The sequence below is a fragment of the Arachis ipaensis genome, chromosome B5, assembly GCF_059453495.1.
Source record: "Arachis ipaensis isolate K30076 ecotype BB chromosome B5, ASM5945349v1, whole genome shotgun sequence".
NCBI lineage: Eukaryota > Viridiplantae > Streptophyta > Magnoliopsida > Fabales > Fabaceae > Arachis > Arachis ipaensis.
The window spans coordinates 121,695,687-121,721,805 of NC_142440.1; the positions used below are offsets into that span (position 1 = coordinate 121,695,687).

General features: G+C 35.6%; 1 protein-coding gene and 1 pseudogene across 1 annotated transcript; both read right to left on the reverse strand.

Annotated features, from left to right (window-relative positions):
• Positions 1–17,489: 17,489 nt before the first annotated feature.
• Positions 17,490–20,087, reverse strand: LOC107640893 (uncharacterized; annotated as a pseudogene).
• Positions 20,075–25,859, reverse strand: LOC107643820 (uncharacterized). The gene is made up of 7 exons (XM_016347576.3): positions 25,494–25,859; positions 24,622–25,079; positions 22,045–22,228; positions 21,707–21,931; positions 21,507–21,623; positions 21,012–21,245; positions 20,075–20,480 (listed from the first exon to the last, which is right to left on the reverse strand). The coding sequence occupies exons 1-7, from the start codon at positions 25,557–25,559 to the stop codon at positions 20,265–20,267; spliced, it is 1,500 nt and encodes a 499-aa protein (XP_016203062.1). The 5' UTR covers positions 25,560–25,859; the 3' UTR covers positions 20,075–20,264.
• Between the last annotated feature and the right edge of the window lie 260 nt (positions 25,860–26,119).

Sequence of the window (26,119 nt, forward strand, 5' to 3'; positions counted from 1 at the left end):
TTAATTTCTAAATCAAATTCTTGTAGTAGCAGTATCCAACGTATAAGCCTCGGTTTGGACTCCTTCTTAGCTAATAAATACTTTATAGCTGCGTGATCTAAGTACACTACTACTTTAGTACCAAGTAAATAGGCTCGGAATTTATCCAGAGCGAACACAATAGCTAAGAGCTCTTTTTAAGTAGTAGTGTAATTAGACTGAGCAGCGTCTAAAGTTTTAGACGCATAAGCAATAACAAAAGGGTCCTTACCTTCGCGCTGAGCCAGCGCTGCTCCTACTGCATGGTTGGAAGCATCGCACATGATTTCAAATGGCTTGCTCCAGTCTGGTCCTCTCACAATTGGAGCTTGAGTCAGGGCGGTCTCCAGCTTATCAAACGTTTGTTTGCAATCCTCACTGAACTCGAACTCAATATCTTTCTACAGTAGTCTGGATAAGTGTAGTGCTACCTTACTGAAGTCCTTAATGAATCTCCGGTAAAAACCTGCATGGCCAAAGAACGAACGGACTTCCCTCACAGAGGAGGGGTAAGGTAAACTAAAAATAGCATCCATCTTTGCTGGATCTACAGAAATGCCAGTATTAGACACAACATGTCCTAGTACAATCCCTTGTTTTACCATAAAGTGACATTTTTCAAAATTCAATACAAGGTTCGTACTAACACATCTATCTAATACTCTAGATAAACTATCTAAGCAAAGGCTAAATGAATCACCATAAATGCTAAAATCATCCATAAAAACCTCCATACAGTTCTCAATAAGGTCAGAGAAAAGACTCATCATGCACCTTTGGAAAGTAGCTGGTGCATTGCATAAGCCACAGGGCATTCTCTTATAAGCATAAGTTCCAAAAGGACATGTAAAAGTAGTCTTTTCCTGATCTTCAGGAGCTATGTGAATTTGAAAATAGCCTGTATAACCATCTAAAAAGCAATAATGGGATTTACTTGACAGGCGATCAAGCATCTGATCAATGAATGGCAAGGGGTAATGATCCTTGCGAGTGGCTTGGTTGAGACGCCTATAGTCAATGCAAACCCTCCATGAATTCTGCACTCTAGTTGTCAAAAGATCTCCATGCTCATTTCTTACTGTTGTGATTCCAGACTTCTTGGGCACCACTTGTACTGGACTGACCCATTCGCTATCTGAGATGGGGTAAATTATATCTGCTTCAAGTAGCCTGGTCACTTCTTTCTTGACAACTTCTAAGATGGTGGGATTCAATCTTCTTTGAGGTTTACAGACAGGCTTTGCTCCCTCTTCTAGGAATATTCTGTGCTCACAAACCTGAGGGTTGATACCTACGATATCCGCCAGGCTCCATCCAATCGCTTTCTTATGTTTTCTCAGTACACTGAGTAGCTGTTCTTCTTGTTAGGAAGTAAGCTCCCTCGCAATGATAACTGGAAACTTCTGCTTGTCCTCAAGATAAGCATACTTGAGGTGTGGAGGGAGGGGTTTTAATTCTAATTTCTGCTCATGGTCAGGCTCTGGATTATCTGGAGCTGGTGATAATGGTAAAGTGCTCTCATTATCCTCTGAAAATGTCCCCACACTTGGACCTTGCCCTATGTACTTCTCTTCTAATTCTTCCTGGTGAACTTCAGCTATAGTTTCATCAATAATATCGCACTGGAAGATAGAACGATCTTCCGGAGGATGCTTCATCGCTTCATTTAAGCTGAACTTCACTGCTCTGCCATCTATCTCAAAGGAGTAAGTTCTTAAGAATGCATCCAGCTTGAACTTTGAAGTCTTCAAGAATGGTCTTCCAAGTAGGATTGATGATGGCCTTCCTGAGTCATTAGGGGGCATTTTCAGAATATAAAAGTTAATGGGAAATGTGAGCCCCTTAATGCTCAATAATACATCTTCAGCAATTCCAACCACTGTAATAATGCTTTTATCTGCTAACACAAACGAGCTGCCGACCTTTTTAAGGGAGGGAGCCTCAAAGTATCATATATAGACAAAGGCATTATACTAACACACACTCCTAAATCACACATGCAGTCAGAAAATATCACACCTCCAATGGTGCAGTTAACCATACATGGACCTGGATCATTATACTTTTCAGGTATACCTCCCATTAAAGCAGATATAGAACTACCTAAAGGAATAGTTTCTAATTCATTAATTTTGTCTTTATGTATACATAAATCTTTTAGAAACTTTGCATATTTAGGTACTTGCTGAATAACATCAAAAAGGGGAACAGTTACCTCAACCTTTTTGAATATTTCTACCATTTTGGGATCAAGTTCCATCTGCTTTCTGGGCTTCCTTGCAATTTGTGGAAATGGAATAAGGAGGGCATTTTCTGCAACGTCTGCATCCTTTGGTGCTTCTTTCTGTGGTTGAGCTTCTTCTTCTTCAACCATGTCTTGTACGTCCTCTTCCTCTTCAGCATCTTCTACCTCCACCACCTCTTCAGCTGGGGCGTGTTCTGGTGGGTTTGGTTCCTCCTGATTCCTCTCTTGCAGTGTGGTTCCGAACCTTAGGGTGATGGCATTGATGCCACCCTTTGGATTGGGTAAGGGTTGAGAAGGAATTCCACTAGAGCTTGCATGCTGAGTGTTTTAAGTATTGGATGATCCCATCTGAAAGATGAGAGCTTGTATAGCGGATGTTAGACTGTTAAGTGAACTTTCCATGTTCTTTTGTCCTTGCGCAAGGGATTGAAGCATCTCGTCATTCGGAGAGGAATTAGAATAAGTGATCTGCAAAACTTGTTGTTGGTTGTGCTGTGGTCCTTGGGATTGCCTCAGGTGAGGTGCTCTGTAAGGCTGGTTCTGGTTCTGCTGCCTGTTGTTGTTATTATTCCACCTCTGATTTCCCTGATTGTCTCTGCCTCCTCTGTTATTGTTGTCCCTCCAGCCCTGGTTGGAATTATCCTGCCAACTCTGGTTATAGTTCCCACTTTGGTTGTAGTTGCCTCCTTGTTGATTGTATCCTTGATTCGGGCAGTCATAAAAGTTATGAGTGGCTGCTACAGTATTGTCTTCCTGTTGGAGCTGCGAACATTCATTAGTATAATGACTATAATTAGCACAGATTTCGCACACTCTCTGTGGGACTAACTGTTGGCTTTGCTGTGGTGGAGAAGGATGAGCTTACTGAGCTTGTTGTTGACTCAACTGCATCTGCTTTAGTAAGTTGGTCATTTCACATATACTCTGAGTCAGAGCAGTAGTCTCTTTGCTAGAAGATACCTCTGCAATAGCTTTTGACCGGCTTTGTTTCTGCTTGTGATTCCGAGTAGATTCAGCTAGGTCGCTGATCAATTGCCATGCCTCATCAGTGGTCTTGTACTTTTTCATAGACCCATTCACTTTCCAACGTGGTCTTATCTTGAGGCTTCATGCCCTGTGTGACGTAGCCGAGCAACACTATCTTGTCAATCATGTGGTGGGGACATGCTTCCAGAAGATTGTTGAAGCGCTCCCAGTATTCATAGAGAGTCTCGGATTCGTCTTGAACAATCATGGAAATGTCTTTCCTCAGTTTATCAGTAACTTCAGCTGGAAAGAATTTTTCCAAAAATTCTCTTCTGAGCGTATCCCAGTTAGAAACAGTTGCTCCGGGTTGAGTGTAGTACCACTCTCTCGCCTTTCCCTCAAGAGAGAATGGGAAGGCTTTTAATAAAATAGAAGTTTCATCTGCACCATCACGCCTGACAGTAGAACAGGCTGCCTGAAAATCCCTAAGGTGCTTGATAGGCTCTTGAGCAGGTAAGCCATGAAACTTGGGCATCAAGTTGAGTAGTGCAGTCTTTAATTCAAAATCTACAGCCACCGCTGGGTGATGCGCTTGATATGGCTGTAGTGTAAAATCAGGGGCTCCAGCTTCCTGGATAGTAACTCTCCTAGGTGCTGCCATGTCACCTGCACGTAAATCAACCGAATCAGTAGAAAGGGAGCTTGTTTCTTCCTTAAGTGACGTTTCAGATTCGTCCTCAGAGGACACTAACCGATGCCGAGCTTGCCTTATACGTGAAATAGTTCTTTCAATCTCAGGATCAAATACTGGCAAGCTTGGATCAGGAAGTGAACGCGTCATTCAATGAAAGAAACAGCAGCTCATAGTAGTAAAATAAAATAAAATATAAATAAATAAATTCCAATCAATAACTCAGTACTTTATTGCAACTCCCCGGCAACGGCGCCAAAAATTGAAGTGGCGGAAATTGGCGGATTAAGAAATTAATATAAGAGATACGTTGCAAGTACAGTTCTTAACCAACAAAAATCCGCTTATCAATTTAGTAGGGTTGTCACAAAATTAGAATTAAAGTACCGGGAGTATGAATTCCAGGTCGTCTCCCAACGAGTTATAGAAAGATGTGCTATTTTATTAATCAGATGTTTTCCAAAATGGTTTTGAGTTTGATAAACAGGAAATTAAATCAGAGAATTTATGTAATTTAAAGAAAAATCTTGACCGGGAGTAGATTAATCGGAAGTTCTATCCTTGTTAGAGTCCTCCCAAGATTAATTGATAATTGAAGGTTGTTCTGCTTAGTTATCCTTTACTAGGTAGAGGAAAGTCAAGCAAGTTGGAGTCTGCTTCTATTCACAAGTTCTAATCCTCTCCCTTGGAAAGAATTAGTGTCAGTGACTAGAGAGCTATCCAACAATAAACCCAATTATAATTTTACTCTTGAGCATTTCAACTCAAGGTTCTCCTCTCAATCAACTCACAATCAAGTTAGAGAACTACTCGCTCATTATGAATGTAAACTTCACAAAATAAGAAAGGGAAGTAAAGGAAGACATGATAAATAATAATCCAAAAGACCAATTAAAAATAAAAATAGTTCTTGTATTAATAAATTCTAAAAATAATCCAATAGTAATTCTGAACAAATTAAGGATATGAAAGAGTAAGTGACAAGTAAGGAGAAAAAACTAGAGTGATGAAGTTTTGGCGGAGGTAATAACTCTTCTCAATATCCCAATCCAAAAAGCAATAAAAACAAAGTTCTAAGAACTATGAATGTGTAGAGAGAAAACCTAGAGGAGGAGTAAAGTTAGATCTAAAACTAAAATTTATGCGGAATGAATGTCGTCTCCTGGTCTCTGCATGTTCCCTGGCTCTAATCCGCTTTTCTAGGCCAAAAACTGGGTCAAAACATGGCCCAAAATTGCCCCCAGCAAATTCTGCAAATTCTGCAGATCGCGCACGCCACGCGACCGCGTCATCTACACGTTCGCGTCACTCATGCAGCTTCCAATCCGCGCGTTTGCGTCAAGCACGCGAGCGCGTCACTGCGATTTTCTCTATTTCGCGCGGTCGCGTGAGCCATGCGCCCGCGTCACTTCTCGCTGGTGATCTCCTCAATTTCTTGTGTTCCTTCCATCTTTGCAAGCTTCCTCTCCATTCTCTAGGCCATTCCTGCCCTATGAAGCCTGAAACACTTAACACACAGATCACGGCATCGAATGGTATAAAGGAGAATAAAAAAATATTCAATTAAAAGATCTTTAGGAAGCAAGTTTTCAATCATAGAACAATTTTAGGAAGGAATTGTGAATACATGCAAATCATATGAATAAGAGGGTGAAAGACTTGATAAAACCACTCAATTAAACACAATATAAATCATAAAATAATAGTTTATCAGTGCTCCATAGCTTGAAACCAAGTGTCGGCCTCAGTTGGATTGGTAGTCCCCTTGAACTTCAGTGGATTGACCTTTAAGAAATTCTCCAATGTCATTGGACCTTGAGTCCCGTTTTTGCCATTACCCTCATGATTATGGTTGTTCATCTGTTGTCCAAGTGCCTCAGTAGTAGCCTGCATAGCAGCAGCCATGTTCTGCAATGCGGCCATGAAGTTCACCGGGTTATTCGGATTTTTCGGCCCCTGAGTATCAGCACGTCCTCTCCTACGGCCTCGACCGTGTCCACGAGGCGCCATCTGGTTCCTATACACACCAAACAATCGATATCAAGTTGATCAGTCTCAATATCGGAAGTCTAGTGCTCAAAGTCCCAAACGTATGCTCATGAACATTTATGCCAGTTATATCAATCAGATATCCTAATAGCACATAAACACAAACACACAGAATGTATAGAAGTATAGTCAGTCCATCTCTCATGCTCTACGGGAACGAACTGCTCTGATACTAAAATGTAACACTCTACCACACAGAGTCTTATGCTTAAGTCATAAAACAGAGGTGGTAAGGTATTACGACCTCTAAAAGTAAAATTTAGTACGTATAGTAGTGTAAAAAGATTTATAACTAGGAGCCTTTGAAGAAAAATGGGTAAATCAAAACGCGCAACACTCCGATCATAGCGTAAACGAACAGATAAAGAGTAAGCTGACGCTAAGAGATATACAAAAGGATGCCAAAATACATATATCAAGACTCGGGACTCGGCTTGCGAAGATAACCAGTCCGAGCATATAAGTATACATACATATATATAAGAGAATTACCCAAAAACAGCCCCAAAAGACCAAATACAAAACCTGCTTTTCCAAAATGACCTCTAAGAGCAGTAATTACAAAATACATATACAGTGGAGAATATAAGTATCTAAACAAGTATATAATGTCCAAAATAAAATTCCAAGATACAAGGATCTCCGCCAAAAGGAAGTCTCCAGCATGCCTCAGCGAGGAGTCTCACGTCCTGCATCTGAAAACCACAAAATCTGCATGGGTGAGAACCAGAGGTTCTCATCATGGTAACAGTGCCCAAATATCTAACATGTAATGTCCTGAGAATGCCGAAGGCAATCCTAGAACTTCCATTTGCATACTCAAAGCATATAAACAATTCTAATCCATAAGAATCAAAAACAGGTAACTAACCAAGGGTCTCCATTCTAACTACAAATCCCCATTCCAATTCCTGCAAACCTCCCAACCGCCAATAGTAATTGAGATCTAAACACAAGTATATCAAACAAAGAAATGCACAAGTAGAAAGCAAATAAGACAATTATGTAATTAGCAAGTAATAATGCGGTCAATTAGGCAATCCAGACAAATCACATATAATGCATATGATGCATGCCTGTCCTAGTGGCTGATGAGTCTCATCTGTCGGTTATAAAGCTAACCCAACAAGTCCTGGTAGCTAACCATTGGACTATCTCTCTGTCGCACATTCCCAACTCGAGTTATACTCAACATAAATCATAATTTCATATATATCCAACACCCTCACCAGTGTATATTTGCGGGGGCGAGCTCATCTGGAACTTTCACAGTGTCTGGCCACACTTACGACATAGGGTCAGCAGAGTATCGAGTCTCCACCTGGAGCACGTGGTGGCTAGCCACTGCTTTCACCCAGGAAAACTCGTATCTCAGATAGGTGGAGTGCAACAATCCCAATAATCACAATTCAGCATATATGCATATAAATCACAGCCATATATTAACATTCATCTCAGCCATCCGGCTTACAAATCATAATCCATAATTAGCCATAATCATCATTACACACAGCCATTCGGCTCATATCATATACAGCACTCTACTATCCTCCCCAACAACTCATATCATCATAATTCATCATACTCAACGTAACATCCCCTTTCTTCCTCCACAAGTTACCCTCTTCCCTAGCTTATTCTCATTCACTAGGCATTTTACATCAATTCAAGATTTAGAGGATGAAATTAGGGGTTTATAAGTGTGAAACAATATCTCAGAAGGTTACAAGCTTGTTGGGAATGTGAAAAACTTGAAAACAATAGCTTTAGAAAAAAACTGGGTCACGTGCGTACGCACAACCGTGTGCGTGCGCACGCCCAGAAGCATTTTTAAACGTGTGCATACGCACAGGTCTGTACATACACACATAAAGCGAAATCTCCAGGGTTGTGTGTGTGCACAAGGTGTGCTAGCGCCACCAACAGCGTGTCATTCCCAACGTGTGCGTACGCACAGCTCGAAATCCTTCGTTGGTTATGTGTGCACACAGGGCGTGCTAGCGCTCCCAGCAGTAGCCCCATTCTCGCGTGTGCGTACGCACAGGGCTGTGCGTGCGCACAGGTCCAAATTCCAGCGAGGTGTGCGTGCGCATATAAACCAGAAATCACAAATTCTGCAGAAGTTGCAGAATTCAGATTTTTGGCCTGAACTTCCAACGATCATATCTCCTTCCTCAAAAATCATATTTCCACCAAATTTGAACCATTTTAATGCTTATAAAATTATCTTTCTTTTGATATAAACATCATCAAATTCCAAAAATAATTGCTCAAGATATGATCTGTTGAAGTTCATCAAAATTCTATTTTTACCAAAACTTATAAACTCCCAATTTTAAAACATACACTTACCAAACTCATTCAAAAACCAGCCAAACTTAGTTATTCAATACCAAATACTTCCATCCACTCATTTAGTCGTAAACCCCCCAAATTGTCCTTCATTTAACCAAATCTCAATTCAACAAATCCCACATGATAATCAACATTTTATACTTCAATTTTCAATCAACATTCAAATTCACCAATTACCATATATTCTCACATATCAATTTTTACATTCCGACCATGTTCATCAACAAGAGCCTCCACATAATCATCAATTAAACACATTAATACACATCACGTACACATTACATGCTTGCCAACCATTATCATCATAAATTCATATATCCAATCCAAATCCAAATCACCCCACAATTACATCAACATTTCATAATCCACCAAATACATACATAACCACACAATATATATCATTCATCAACCACATCAATAGCTCCAAGAATCTTATCCTAGGGACACTAGCCTATGTTTTCACAACCATATTACATTTTAGATACAGGAAACCGAAATCATACCTTGGCCGATTCCTGCTCAACTTGGAACACTCTTTAATTCAACCCCTAAGGTCTCCAAAACCTCACCAACAGATTTCCAACCACAAAAGCTCCTTTCCAAGCTCTTCAAAATCACCAACCAAGCTCCAAAACACACATATATAATGCCTAAGTCACAATATCACATCAAAACACAATAATTCAATACCCAATACCTCAAATTCAACATTCTCACTAGGGTTTGAGATCTCTTACCTCACCCAAGGGTCAAAGAGGCAAGAACAAGCCTCCCTTTCAAGTTAGTTTGATCCTATAACACAAATGAGCTTAAAAATCTCAACATTTTTACCCATGAAACTCGAAACTCAGGACTGGAATTCAAAGAAGAAAACATGGGTTACCTCAATATTGATTGTATGGGTTTTGTAGAGCTCAATACCGCGATCGCGTGGCCTCAAACGGTGCGTCAATCGGAGCTCCGGATCAAAAGATGTTATTAAAGGAAGGTTGAGGTGAATAGGAGCAAGGGTTTATGCCTCCCCCCCCCCCCCTCTGTGTGTTCTTGGAGGAGAGAGAGTGCTGAGCTCTCTCATTAATTGAGAGCTTGGCTAGGCCCTTGGGCCGAACTTGAGTCCGGTTAGTCCGGTTTGACTCGTTCAGTCCAATCTTAGACCGATTTCTTTAAAATTGGTGTCGAAATTCTCGTTTTAAATTTCTCTATCAAATTAAACCATAAAAACCTCATTTCTCATTTTCTAGAATATATTTTAATTTACGAGTTAATTAGCCATTAATTAACCGGGTTTTACATTGGGGTCAACGGTCCAAGATAAGAAACCTTGACTCTTGATACTTTCCATGAGTATATTTAAGCATTTATAGTTTCTTATGTATTAGTTTATTTTCTTGTTTATCAAACCCAAAAACTCCAAAATATACCCCATAACCAATAATGTGCATACTTCCCTATAATTTCTCGAGAGACGACCGATGTTTAAATACTCTCAGTTTTTATTGGGTTTGCACTTGTGACAAACGAATGAAACTTTGATTTAGGGTTATTTGTCGGTTTGGATCTATACTTCGACGAGATTATTTTGTGAAAATTCTAACCGACGATTTCCCTCATATCATAATCCTATCGCAGGTAATGAGTTCATTTGTCGGTTTCGACTCATACCCGACGCAATCCAACTCGCAAGTCGGATAAGGCATTCCAGCGACATAACCTCTGCAAGTTTCTACTTCTTATAGGCGTTGACTCTCCAGCTGAAGTATGTCGAACATGACCTCTACAAAGTACTTGCAGGCGCATATTCTTCTGCTAAAGCATGTGACCCCTTCTCCTGGAAGCCATTCCATATTTACGGACGTCCCCGCACAAATATTCACATACAAAACCCACAGCTTGTTAACATTTATTCTTCGGCATCATAACTATACTATTGTCACCCTCTCGTGATCTTTCCATAATCCCACGTGTCGATTTATCTTCCCTCTTTCTTCAGTCTTTTACTTATTTATCCTTAATAGTTCAAACTATCTTCACACTATTCTCTCATCATCCATTAAGTATTTTATAGAAAGAGAATCATAAGATTTTTAAGTTAACTTTGTGACTCTAAATCTTTTAAAAAGGGTATTCTCTTTTTATTCTATTCTACCTTACCATTAATGATATTAATAATAATAATAATAATATATTTACTAAATAATATTCTTAATAAATTAATAACAATAATAATAATTTTCTTTTAATACAAATAAAATAATTTTTAAGTGATAAATAATATTTATCACTTCCTTAAAGGCTTTACCCCTTTTAAGCTTTATTTCTAAATTTTAATTAATTATGTTTTAAATTTCAAATTTTTAATTATTTTACTTTTAACCTAACATTTTTATAAAATTACTAATTAGTCCTTTGTTCATTAATATTTACAAAAGTAACTCTGAGTTTTTATAAAAATATCCGCTCATTCCTAAACACTTACTTTTTATTCAAAATACCTCTAAACTTATTTATTTGTGAAATCAACCTCAACTTTTATCAAAACACAATTTTATTTTCAAATTAATAATATTATCATAGTAACAAATACAATTCTTTAAATCTAAAAAATATCTTTTTATAATCAGTTCGAATATATATATATATATATATATATATATATATATATATATTACTCAATTTCCAAAATAATCCTAGTCCCAAATTCATTAAAATAGTCTAGTTCTTGACTCCACTTAAACTGACCGAACCTCAAACTTATCAGAAATATCAATACATCACCAAAATTCAACATAAATTCAATCAAATTCAATCATCAATCAATCACAACATCAGTTCATTTATCCAATAAAAATTTAACTGATGAAAAATTACTAAAACCTACCTCCATATAAAATTAAAATAACAAAAATTCTGGAGAAACTTTTTGACCGAATTGCCGAAGAAGAAAACGCACTACAAGAAAATAAGCTTTCTGCCACACTTTAAAAGCGTACCGAAAAGTGCAAAAAAGCGTACCGATAGCTTTTCGCCACGCTTTTTAAGCTATCGGCACGCTTTTGAAAGGGTCACATCTGCCAGCGTGCCGGTTGCTCTATCGCCACGCTTTTGTGGATCTATCGGCACATTTTTTTTGTTGGCACGCTTTCATCTCTTGCCACGCTTAAAAAGCGTGGCCATAGGTCTTAACCTATAGGTACGCTTAAAAAGCGTACCGAAAAGTGTACATATCGCCACGCTTTTAAAACATCCCAGAATGTTAGTTTTGGGTACTCTTTAAAAGCGTGCCGATAGGAGAAGATATGACTACACTTTTTAAAGCGTGGCAATAGCCAGTGATACGGCCACGCTTTAAAAACGTGGCAATAGCCTTATAAAATTAAAAAAAAATTTATTTTTCTTATTTTTATCTTCGTCACTGCAAAATATAAATTTTCAATCCTTTATTACCAAACCTACAAATATAGTATGCAATTTTTAATACAAGATAAATCAAACAATAATTAGTGACATAATTTTTGCAATAATTATTTTATACATTAAAAAACTAATACTCAAATACAAAATAAATCTCAAGTTCAAATTCCAAAACTAAAAACTGAAAAAAAAAACTTAAATTCTATTTCCTTTGCTGTTCCTCCTTCCTCTAGCCCTCTTAAACCTCCTTCCCTTAGATCATACAAGAGACCCTCTGGCAAGAAGATCCTTTTGTCAGGACCTGTCACCAAATGGAAGCAATGATCAGAAATTAGTTTCCTACCTTGAATTGTACAACTAGAGTATATAAAAAAAACTTTGTTAGTTCATTACAAAAACTTAATTAGGACTAATTAGGAGATTATAGGCTATAGCAATAAGTTACCCTCCTCTTACTGCGAATTCAAACTTTGTTAGCTACTTTGGTTCTCTCAGTTTATTTACAAGCAACAATAAGTTACTTTGCCTTCTGTTGGCTTTCCCATGCAACGATTTTGGTTTCCTCTTTCTGAATCCTGCAATGAAATAGAAGTTCATCGGAAAACACACAATCAGAACAACTAAATTATATGTCTCTAGTTCATTGAATGATATGAACATAACAATGATGACATACTTGGTTATGTCCATGGTGGATTAAAATTTAGGATTAAAAATAAGTTAAGTGTGAAAATTTGAAAAGTTATTATTTAGGGTTAAAATTTGAAAACTTAGGAAAAAAAAGTTAAGTTAAGTGTGAAAAAAATAAGTAGGAAATTAAATTTTAAGGGAGGGAACTCTATCGGCACGTGTTTTTACGGTGCCAAAATAAACATACTATAGCCACGCTTATAAAGCGTACCGATTTCCTTCTATGGCCACGCTTTTTAAGCGTGGCAAAAAAACTGGTGGCCAAATTTTTAATCAGTGGCCACCCACTGTAAAAGCGTGCCGATTTCCCTCTATCGCCACGCTTTTCAAGCGTGGCAGTAAAAAAGCGTGGCCAAATTTCAAGTAAGTGGGCACCCTCGTAAAAGCGTGCCGATTTTTCTCTATGGCCACGCTTTTCAAGCGTGGCCAAATCACAAATCAGTGGCCACCCTCGTAAAAGCGTGGCCATAGACCACTTTTCGGCACGCTTTAAAAGCGTGGCAAGAAAAAAGTGTGTCGAAAGGCCTTTTTTCTTGTAGTGACGTCAGAAATCGTATGTGCCTCCTAGAACTCTAATTAGCCAAACTCAAGGGAAAGAAAAGCTATATCACTGTCAACTTCTACTAAACAAACGTGACTCCAACGTGTAGAGAAGATACAAACACTTTTATCGAATTAGATTTTTTATTAGAGTTATAAATCACAAGAAATCGTGGAAAGAAGTTTCACGTTTTCATAGTCTCACGTCTCACTCTCTCTCGACTTCTCTTTCTCTTGTTTTTTTTCAAGTTCATTCGGTGATGCATGAGGAGAACGAAGATGGTTGATGATGATTATGATTAAGTGGCATTAGTTGTATTATATATATATATAAAGCCATGTTTCATTTCTTTCTTTACTTGGTCCCTTTCTTTCTTTTTCCTCAAATGGCTTCGTTGATGTTGATGATTAATTGGTGTTAAGTGTGATTATTGGCTAGGTGTCATGCTTAATTAATAAGGGGGTTGAGTGTCAAGACCTGGAGCTGTAGAATCATCAGTTCAAATATATATATATATATATATATATATATATAGGGTTAAATATATATGAGTTACTAATATAAATGACATTAGTAATTTAAAGATAAAAAATATTTAATGAAGTATTAGCAACTCTAAGCTCATCAAAAAATGTCGACAATTACTCATATCGACAAATATCGGACTTGATAATAATAATAACATTATTATCTAGGCTCTATTATAATTATAGCATGTAAAATAAATTAATAACATAATAATAAAATTATATTATCATTTATTTTACTTCGAAACTCAGAATTAATTAATTGAAATAAAATAATTACTAAAAATAATATTTTTCAAAAAATATCATGTTGGCATAAAAATTCGAGTTGTTACAATAGATATTTTTATTAACATTAATAAAATTCGTGGGTATAAATTGTTATTTTTTCATTTGATTAATAACTAATTGTTTAATTAGACTCTTGAAATTAATAATCTTCTATTAAAAAAATTCCAAATAAAAGTTATTCAAGTCTACCAAGAGTAGACACGTGCACTCAAAAAATTTAGTCATCAAATCTATTTGTATTATATAAAAATTGATATCAATCCTTTGTATATTGAATTTAAGCCATGTTTTTTTCCTAATAATTTCACATCATCAATTGGTGCACTCAAAAAATTTAGTCATCAAATCTATTTGTATTATATAAAAATTGATATCAATCTTTTGTATATTGAATTTAAGCCATGTTTTTTTCCTAATAATTTCACATCATCAATTTTGATTACTTGACAAAATTAAAAAATTAACTAATCAATTTTTAGTAATATGTTTTTAAAAAATTAAAAATTAAAACAATAACTTTTATAATTAATTAATTTATTACATATTAGGATGGAGTACTAAATTGGATCCTTACGTTTGGATCTAATGCTATTTTGGTTCATAAAATTTAAAGTATCTTATTTGAATCCAAAAGAGTTTTATTTATCTTCAACGTAGTCCTGCCGTGAAGTTAATGTTAAATAATTAATGAAACTTAGATTTTAGATATGAAAAACTTATATAACCAAACTCTTCGGTTATCGAGAGGAGTTTTCCGCGGTAAAAGTGACAATGGTCTTGTCCTCGTCGCCACCGATGAACTTTCTTGCGGAAAACGAATTTTCGACGATATTCTCTATTTGCTTGAACCAAGGCTAGTGGCTCGTGGTGATGTATCCATTGTTGATCTTGTACCTCTCGAATTCGTACCTCTTCTTCAGGAAAGGACATTAAGGTTTGGTAGAACGGTGATGTTAATTATTTAACATTGACTTTGTGGCAGGACTACATTGAAGTTAAATGATACTTTTTTGGATTCAAATAAGATACTTTAAACATTAGGGACTAAAACAGGATTAGGCCCAAATGTAGGGAGCCAATTTACTACTTTATCCTACATATTATTATTCAATGAAAATATAAAACATTAATTAAATAAAATAAACATCTATGTTAAAAGTGTCATAATAATAATATTATCATAATAAATTTTAAGTTACAAAATATTTAAATTTGATACTATTTGACCTACTTATATATCATACATAAGACTCTTACCACTATTATTTCATTTCATAATTCGTGGTTCACCTATGAGCAACATTTACACCAACAAATGATAAGAAGCCTATCTACTTAGAAATGATTCTATTAGATGATTAGATACAAAATAAAAAATATTTATTGTATTTTAAAAACAAATTTACGAGAAGAAACACTCTTATTACTACTCTATTTATACTTTTTTTTCATTATTTTTTGATACTTTAATATAATTATTTTTTATCATTTTTTAACATTATTTTAAATTTGTATCACTTAAGATATTGTCTGACAGAGTGGATTAAAAAAATTAATAGATATTTTTATTTTATGTTATTTAAATTATTCTTATTAAAAATAACTTATTCAATATATATATATATATATACACATAAAAAATATTATAAAAATTTTATTCATACTATTATGAATGTCATTGAAAAACTGTATACTAGCAAAAGAAAAATAAGTAGATATCAAAGAAAAACCAACAAAAAATACAAAAAATAAAATTTTTGTGCTACAACATAAAAAATTATTACAGATTCAAATTATAAAAAATTTCATCAAATTATATTTATTATAAAAAATTCTATCAAATTATAAATTACTAAATCAATAATTATTACAAATTCAAAATTAAACTAAAGATTTCAAATCAAAGTGCTACAATAACTTTTAAACTATTTGATAGAGAAGCAAAAATATTATTGAGCACAATTGCCTTAAATCTAATTACACTTCAAGACTGCAATGACAATGAAGCACCATCCCAATTGAAAAATTTATATAACCTCATACTTATATTTGAAGTCAAAGTAAATTATTTTAACGAAAACTCTCAACAATACACTGTTACCAAAACATTTATCCTAACAAAAAAATACTGAAACTCAATCCCTATTACAACAAATAAGACAAGTAATACCACAAAAATTTTATTTAAAACATCATTTATATTCTTCTTTGATTATAGGAATCAACTTCATCAACACTAATATCACCAGACCTAAATAATATACCAATCAACAGATCAAGAAGAAAAGTAAAAGAATCCAAGACATATCTCTAGATGAAGAATAGGTATATATACAAAGATAGAACAAAACAAACAATAGAAAATGAATACAAGTCAACAATTCAGAAAAAAATATATCTTCACAAGAACATATGATAAAAAGAAGAAAGAAACAATTCCAACCACCACCAAAAATAAAAAGGGAGGACAAATACCACATAAGAAGATTAAGTCCATCAATTAAAACAAATGCAAAAATAAAAACAAATAAAGATATACCTTTATACAATTTCAATATAAATAATTTTTGTATTACAAAATATGTTAAATAAAAAATACATCAAATTTAATATTAGTTTGTATATATTTTAATTAATTTTTAAAAAATAAAATACTTATTAAAATATACTATATACTATCATTAATTTGTCATTCTACATATCACGTAAGTCTCATTCTAATTAACTATGTGTAAAACACATATTAAAATATAAAATATATATTAAAAATGAATTAAACAATCCATCTATTTATATACAAATACATAATAATTAATTTTTAGTATCGTATCATTTTTGTCTAATAAAATAGCTCAGTCATGAACTTCGTTGGTACAACTAATGTTGCCCCACATCTAACTACTCCATTTTTATAGCTACACGCCTACACCTACACTCCATCGCCCAGAAACGTCACAACAATGTTGCATGCATTAGCACAAGCTCAATTGTGAAATGTCTTTTATTTTAGGCTAATTCAAGTGTACACTTTGCAAGTCTGAACAAACCGAGAATCAGCATTGTCACCGCCCTAAGTTATTCTTTTAGGTCTCCTTTAGTATAAAACAAGGTTGCAAGAACGGAACTGGAGTAAATATCCATAGTAGTCTCTGAGATTCACGCAAATACCTATAGTAATCCCTAAGATTTCGATTTCTCTATTATAGTCCTCCAGATAGAGTTTCGAGCACTCAAAGTAATCCTTGGGTATATTTCTAGGGATGAGTCATCACCGGAGTGCTGACGTAGACTCGGTTTGCCACGCTGGAGGGCTCCCAGCGGCTAGTTGAACTGGCGAGTTTTCAATTTGTATCCAGATTGGTCCCTCCTATTACATTTAACTCTAAATCCCCAAATTCTCAGACACTTCATCTCTTCCTCTTGTTCATCTCTTCTTCTTCTTTCAAGCATGTCACGTGAAACATAAATTATCTTGCTTGTATATACCATCAGGTATAAGGTGTTGTCTTTCTATAATAATCATGAAACATATTAGAAGTCTCGGAAGTTAGCAAGTATTTTTTTGATAATAATATTAAACATGTATGTTGAATGAATCTATGAAGAATTAAATTAGCAGGTGTGTAAATTGAGATTGGTAACACTAATTAGTGGAGAAGCCATGACCAACTTGTAACTAATAAAGTATACTGTAATAATTACTATTCAAGGAGATGATGAAGTAGAATTAGTGTGCTTAGAAGCACTTACAGCCAGAGAACCACAAACAAGAGACTTTGGTGTTGAAATTCTGAGACAACTTAGACTACCACCTGGGATCATAGAACACTCAGGTTGAGGTCTCTGCATGTCCCTTCCAGGAATGTAGTTAAGTAAGACATCAAAACCCATATTCTTGAAGAAAAGCCTTGAACATTGTTGGCTGAACCCAAAAAAGAAATTGTAAGCAATAGTCAAATTTGCAAGGCTCCTCAGAGAGCATATTACATCTGATAACTCCCCAAAAAGCTTGTTATGTGCCAAGTTAAGAACTTGAATGTCTTGCAGACAAAAAAATGTGTCTGGCACATGACCCATGAGAGTATTGTAGCTAACATCCAGAACTTGAATCTTAGTGAATAGCCCCACTCCTTCAGGGATGCAACCAATTAACTGGTTATTCAGGAACAGAACCTGAGGTCCAAGTAGATGAGGCTTGGCATGTACAAAGTAGCAGAAGGGAAAGAACCTGAGAATTGGTTGTTGTTGAGGTCAAATTCTTTAAGAGAGTCGAAGTCTCTAAATTCATCAGGAACAGTACCAGTGAACCTGTTACTGTTAAGGTGGAAAAGGGACATGTCAATGAATAAAGATAGCTCTTTGACAAGGGTTCCTTGGAGATTTGCATGGTTGAGATCTATGCCTGCAACTACAGGGAATGCTGATGCAGATGCACCCATTTTATCTTCAGTAAAATCACAAAAAACCCCTTTGTAAGAACACACATTTGGACCAACCCATATTCCTAGAATTTTCTTTGGGTCATCAGTGATTGCAGATTTTCATGCCTGTAGCGCTGTGTAAGCTCCATCCAGCTTTGATTCTGAAGAAGATTCAGAGGGTTGTGGGTTGTTAACCCCTCCCCCAACCCAAACCACTCCTCCTCCACCACCATTGCCAACACCAACACCTATAGTGTCTGATATATGCTTGAAAGAAGAAGAAGAAGAGATGAACAAGAGGAAGAGATGAAGTGTATGAGAATTTGAGGATTTAGGGTTAAATATAATAGGAGGGACCAATCTGGGTACAAATTGGAAACTCGTCAGCTCAGCTAGTCGTTGGGAGCTCTCCAGCGTGGCAAACCGAGTCCACGTCAGCACTCCGGTGATGACTCATCACCAGAAATATACCCAGAGACCACTTTGAGTGCTCAGAGCTCTATCTAGAGGACTACAATGAGAAAATCGGGATCTTAGGGATTACTATGGGTATTTGCGTGAATCTCAGGAACGACTATGGGTATTTACTCAACCGAACTGATTATTGAATCAGACAAGTGTTCAATGATTTAATAGTTTAATCGAGACCGTAATTAAATCAATTTAGTTAAATATACAATAAAATTATTAAAAATTTAATATATAATTATAAATATGTAAATTTAATAATTTTTAAACTAATAAAATATAAAATTTTACAATTTTATATAATAATTTATTCATATTTTAATATTTTATCATTAAAAATTAACAAAATAAAAAATTTTTAAAATTAACTCTAAAGTTCTAATAAAATAATCAGCAACAATATCTAAAACAAACACTCACAATTCAACAAAAAAGAAGATAGAGAATCCAAAAGTACTAAAAAAAATAAAAAATTTCAAATTCAGCAATCACACATTCACACTATCCATAATCCTAACTTAGAACAAAAAGACAGAAAAAAACAACTCTATAATAAAAAAAAAACAACTCTAATTAGATCTCAGTAACTCAATCAGTAAAATAAACAAAATAAACAAACATAAACTGAAACATAGATTTCAGCAGTGCATACCCATAATCATAAACATTTTTCAGTTCCAGAATCATACAAAAACAAAAACTCAGAATCATAAAAATTAATAAAAGAAAACAAAGACTGAACAAATGAGGGAGAAACGACGAGACAGAAACAGAAATGAGGTTAGAATGAAACTCAACTGCCAGCGAGGGAAGTACGGCGAGACAAAGACAAAGACGAGGGAGGAACAAAACTCAACGGCGAGAGACAAGGATAGGATTCAAATTGACCGCACCTCGATCTGCAAGTCCACGACCACGACCACGATGTAGAGAAGAGTAGAAGACGACCACGAGCTCCTATCTGCAAGTACAGAGGCAACGACGTGGAGAAGAGGATCGACGGCCAAGAGCTTCGAGCGTACCCTCTGCCTGTCACTGCCCGTGACGACAAAACCATCTAGCTAACGAGAAGAGTTCAGCGACGGTGGAGGAGCTGGCTGCTGCTGGTTGAGAAAGGGGTAATGGGTTAGGGTTTTTGTGAGAGAAAGGGGGAACAAGAAAGGCTATGCTTTTCACCTTTTATATGGTGAATTTTCTTTATTTTTTAGTTAAAATTCTGAAAAACCGTTAAAAAACCAGTCAGTTCTACCGTTTCTCCAATTTATTGCCAGTTCAACCGGTTTTTTGCCATGCTGTTTTCTGTGCCAACCAGACCGGCTAGAAGACTGGTTTCAATTAATCCAGCCGAATCGGCCAGTCCAGTTCGATTTTCAGAACACTGGTACAAAATTAACCACATACTAGAAGCAACCATCTTGCCTGGCATATATCACAACAATATGCCAATATTAATTTGCAATTACAGTTATCATATTACACACCACACACAAAAATATATAAAAAAAAAAAGGAAAAAAAAGGAAAAGAAGAAAAGAAAAAGGAACGAAGCTAAATCATTTTTATAATATTTAATATTAATTAAAGTGATTCCTCAAACTGATGTGTTTGATCGTACTAGGTTATCAAGCTGATTGTGGGTTAAAACTTCGCTCACACGTTTACTTCTATGTTGAAGCCGCTGGTTTAGTGTCTCAGAGATCTGGTTGAAGAATTCTGGGTCCCATCTATGGATCGATAAGGGGTCTTCAGCATAGCAGACATATATTGAAGTAACAGCACTTTCCACCACAACCATAGCCACTCCAACCTGAAAATACATTTATATAATAGAAAATTTAATATATATAGAGCGTTGGAATTCTGGTTTGTCTGGGGCTGCGTTATTGTGAACACAGTTGGGCAACTGTAAATTTAGTATCCTCTAGGGGCTAATGCGAAATATGTGGGTAATCCTGGAGCTTATGTGCAAATATAAGAAATCAAGGGTCAGAGTTGGATTCTAAGATGGTCATATTGATAATGGACTATGGCAGAGGTTATATAGTACAGGATTTTCCAAGGTTTATCCCTGTTCTAAATGGGTATTACCTTATGATTCTATATAGTTGATTAGGCAATAATGCATACATTAGGCATGCTTAGTTTGTATCATTCATTTATTGTGCATTATTATACTGTGGCGCATATTGCCTCTAGTACCTTGACCTTTGTCTGATGAAGTTAAGATCTTCTGACCAAAAAGAAAAAGATGGAAAAGAAAACACTAAAACGTATGTTTCATAGTTTGATAAAGGCCAAGTCATGGATTAAACTTCAATCAAGGATGTTGTAAACTTACCAACATCATTCCCATGAGCATAGACATGGATCCGATCATAAAAGCTCTATTACTCCACTTAATCCATGCCCAGGCACCTGCGCAAGTTCCAGTTATCAGACCTCCAAAAATGGTTCCCATTAACATTATAGCACCTGAACAATCATAGGCCACAAGTGCTTCAACTCCAGTTGATTGGAATAACTCCCATGCATCTCTGGCAGAGTGGTTAAAGCTTTTTCCATACACACCAATCTGCTAACACAATCATGACAAGAATGCCATAGTGAGTTCTCCAAGAACACAATGGCAAACTGGCAGATAATTATATTCACCCAACTCTAACTAAATTAGCCAAAATATTTCTATCTCCGATATATAGTGAAGGACCCCAGTCCAGTAATTTTCGCAATCACTCTTCACGATTCCTAGTTAAAAATGGAAACAATTGTCACCGAGAACATTTAAATTTTCTCATATATGGAAGTAATTACTGACATAGGCATAGAAGTCTACCTGAACATATGCATACTTGTTAAAGAATCGGACAAGAGTCTCCACCATGTGGAAAAGGAAATCAACACAACAAAGTAAACATTCATTATTGCCTATCTTTGCTCGGACGCCTCGAATCTGAATACCAACAGAGTTTATAGCATCCATATATGAAGGAAATGAGATTCAAATAATTAGCAAAAGCAAATGTTGGTTAATACCTGCCACCGCATTGTCCTAATAACAGCTGTAAATAATGAGCCATAACAAATGCTGCCAAACGAAGTTGTTAAAGCATATTGCAATGATTTCATTAAGGATTTAGTGGGAAATGATGAACTCTCTTTGCTATAATGGACGTTCGCGAGGAACACAATTCCAGACACAACGACATGCAGAGTATTACACAGTACAGCACCAGTCCAAAATAAGCTTACAGAGAGGACCTGCACGCATGACAGCAATGTCAGTAATCAGATGGGGGGAAGAATACATGATTTGCAAGCATTACTAGTGCCAACAAGGACAGACAGAATAAAGAGCAAACTTGCCAGCTCACCACAAGAAGCCACCAGCGTCCACCGTCACCCATACTTGAAGCCACAACACCAGCTACTCCAAATGACCACAACACCATCCACGAAAGAAGCAGCAGCACAAATGCATGTGCAACTTTCATAACCTCAGGAAGATTCCATACCATCTTAACAGCCTTTTGCAAAACTAACATAGTAAATGGAAGTCTGGAAATGCGAAAAGAATAACCATAAAAGATTATCTTTAAGGGCACAATTAATTATAAATATAGCAATACAAGAAGGGAATAAAGTTGAACTACAATTTCAATAAAATGGCAGCACCCAGATTTCAAATAATAGAAACTTACAAATTTTATCTACCAATACAAGTATCAATGGGGGCAAAAAATATTTAAAACATAAACAACTTTTGATTTGCATTTCCATGGAATGGAATGGTACATTTATTACAACAACACTCATGATTGACTATTAATAAAAATTTAAGTCTGAAACCTCTTACAATGCTAATGGCTAATCTAGCCAGAAGTCCAAATTATCCTCCAAAAGTCTCAGAAATAGAGTACAACATTTTTCGCATTGATAAATCCGATTCTTAATACATCAGAGAATAGCTGATATGATGCTTTTGTTGTAAACACTAGAACCCAGCTAATTTAGATATCCAATAAATTAAGGATCGTCACATTGAAAAGTTACTGTAAATTTGTGTAGAACCGATTAAGTAAATTTTCTAAGTCTCTAGACAGTTCACCATGGGAGATGAACTGTCATCTAAGCTTTAATCAAAACAGGTATTAGGAAAGACTATAAAGTGATTTATGAAACTATTTATTTAGTTATCATTCAGCATTGATATACTTTTATTGATCAAAGCATCTGATATTTAAAAGATATAGTAAATAGTATAACTAGTTCCTGAAAACAGACATTAATATATCCAATGCTCCGCAACATTTATGATATTCCCAAAGTCACTTCATTACAAGTATAATAACCAACATTATCTTCAACATACTCCCTTAAGCCAGAACATATAAATCATAATGACCATTTCTTGAAATTGCTATAACATGAACTTATAGTGAATGTATCTACTAGATGATGAGTGACAACACTATGCCTTTTGGAAAAATCTTGAAGAGCAGGTTTGAACTTACCAAACTAAGTCCTGGAGATATTATATTCTTGTATTTATCCAAATGATCTGAGCGCGTTTGATCAAGGAATCAAAAATCTATACAATATGATTCCACAAGATAAATCCTTCCATTCAACTTCTCTAAAATAATTCTAAGACTTCTAAAGAATGCATGAGATAGGATTTTTAACAGATGAAAGCGTTGCCACACACACGGATTAGGGCTCCTTGGAGGTTGATAAAGCACTCCAGAATCACTTGAAGCCATTTTTGCAAGAGTATGGAACTTCCAGATCAGAAAAATAGAGCAAAAGGAGATCTCTAGAACAACAGGGGGAAAAGATTATGGATTAATATGACCAGTTCCAGCATCAGTGAGAAGTGATGTTTGGAAGGCAGCAATTGAACACCATGCATTAACAGGTCAAACATCTAAACATGAGTGGTAGAATATGAAGTGGTTCTCAGTGGTGAGCCTGTCAGATGGCTGGTCCGCAGGTTTTGTGCTGGTTGGACTCGTATTTTGACATTTCTTCATTCACTCTTACAGCTCTTGATTCATAGTGACAATTCAGAGATTGCTATGGTTCTATGAAACTAGATACAGCACCACAAAAGTTTGAGTATAAGCAGGACAGAGCCTGCTGCAATATCAACTTGAAAAACAGACACCAGTGAGTTATTGCATGAAAGATACCTCAGTCAGCAGTCAGTATTCAAGCCCATGTATTTATATACATCACTAAATGGTCAAACTAGTTCTGAAAAGGCCTAATGTTCAAATGCTTCTCAACAATGATGACTTCCACAAAGACAGAATCACTAGATGACAATTACTCAGGCTATTGTCAACAGCAAATATGAGCAAATTTTTACCAACTAATTTTAGCTTGCATTGCAAGGTGCGCTATTTGACCTTTAGATATATCAACCCATTCAGAATAAGTAATCTTATATCCTCCTGATTCCTTAAAACTCTCTACTAAAAACAAAAATTATTAAAGCGAAAAAATAGAAGCAGTTTATGTTCAAGGATATAGAGTTATTCACTTAGAATAGGGTATTTTGATATTCTCAGGTAATGTAGAGCACTAAACAGGTTGAGTAGTTCATCCCAGATGTTAGTCAGATTCACACCTTGATTAGAAATCAATCAGAAAGAGAATACTACTTCAGATATGTTTGCTGCTATACGAATATGCAATTCTATGTTTCAAAGATGGCGATCTATAGCAGCTGCCAAATGTAAGACACCAAAGCTAGTCAATCATGCTATATTAGTATTATTATTATAAATATACAACAGTTTAAAACTTTAACTTCTTTCCCAGTAAATGCAACCTTCAACTGTGGATATGGACAAACTAACAGAACAAAATCCATGCATCCATTAAGCAACAAACACGCATGATAGGTACATACATACGTTATATATATAGTAAATTGAGGCTCATACCTGTCTATAACAGATATCACATACAAAAGCTGAAGGCATGCTCCAATAGCAAAAGCGACACCCCAGAAGACCTGCTCAGCCCAAAAAGAGAGAACACTGATCACAGCAAGATATGTGGTGAGGATATGAACAGACACCTTCATCATAAGGGTAGCACATGAACCCAACAGTGACAGCCAACAACATCCAAGAGCAGTCCCAACTAAACCGGCAACCGCATAGACTGGCCAGTAATCCTCTGTCAATCCGGCTTGATTCTCCATGAAGCGGTATGTGTACTTATCAATGTCAAGCCTGTTCTTCTTCTTGAATCTGTTGAGGCCAAGAACAACAAGAACAAAACCGAAACCAATCAAGTGGATTACAAACATTCCAGACCAGAAAACATCATGCCATCGCCTTGGTTTCTCCATAATCGTGGCTTCACTGTTGTTGCCACTTCTGCATTGCTCCACATTCTATCAAAACATGAACAATTGTATTTAGATACCAAAAGTAAGTTCATTTCTCACTGTTCAACAGAACCAGTAACAAAAAAAAAAAAAGACTACTATTTCAGGAAAGGGTAATTTGGTTATAAACAAACAGGTCACAATCACTGAAAAAGAAATAGAGTAATTAGGATAATAGCTAACATAAAAGGAAGAATTCAGCGAAGCACAGATTAAACTACCGAAATTTTTTTTTTCTCTTAAAACAGAAAGTTTAGCTTCGAAAGCTATTGCCAGTTCCCACCGAAAATTGACAGAGTACATAGCTCAATTAAATAATCAATCAATCAATCAAATAATAATAAATAATAAATAAATAAATAAATAAAAAGAGAATATGGAGATTGTAACAAGAGATACATGAGTTGGAGGTTGCGATACCTGATCTGTGGTTGCAGCGGCAACGGAAGCGTCGGAATGAGAAGAGAAAGCGCGAGCATCCATCATTTGCAGGGACCAACAAATATCATAGCCTCTTTGTCTTTGTAGAGCGAGTGATCAATTGGCTAAAGGGGGCATCATTATGGTTAGAGACACGAAAGAAAGCAAAGCGTGCGAAGTGGGAGTATTAGTAAAGTGGTGTAGCTTTCGGTGGGTTTCAACTTTCAACTACGGAAAAAGATCTTGTGAGTAGGATATAGCAAAGAAATAAAAAGTACGGAACTGATCTCATTATCTCAACTGTTTTCGTTTTCCACAAAAATCAAATTTACAAAAGCCAGAGACAAATCAAAGTAAAAGTTTTGTGATATGGACGAACAACGCATAGCAACAAATATTTGAACACTATTTTTTAGGTCTATCATTTTTATCTATAAATATTTAGAAGACGGATAAATTTATGTCGACACAAAATTAATATTATTTATTTTATTATATAAATTAAATTTTTATATTTAATGATAGAACTGATATGATATATCGATTTAATTATTTTAATTTATTTAATACAATTTATTACAATGACTTAATTATATCAGTTAAATAATTTAATTATATTTAAATAT

Excerpts from the sequence above, each read along its gene's own strand:
- LOC107643820 (XM_016347576.3), bottom strand. The coding sequence starts at position 25,559 with ATGATGGATGCTCGCGCTTTCTCTTCTCATTCCGACGCTTCCGTTGCC. Across the intron at positions 21,932-22,044 it reads GACGCTGGTGGCTTCTTGTG|GTCCTCTCTGTAAGCTTATT; the intron begins GTGAGCTGGCAA and ends TCATGCGTGCAG. Across the intron at positions 20,481-21,011 it reads TGCTCATGGGAATGATGTTG|GTTGGAGTGGCTATGGTTGT; the intron begins GTAAGTTTACAA and ends ATGTATTTTCAG.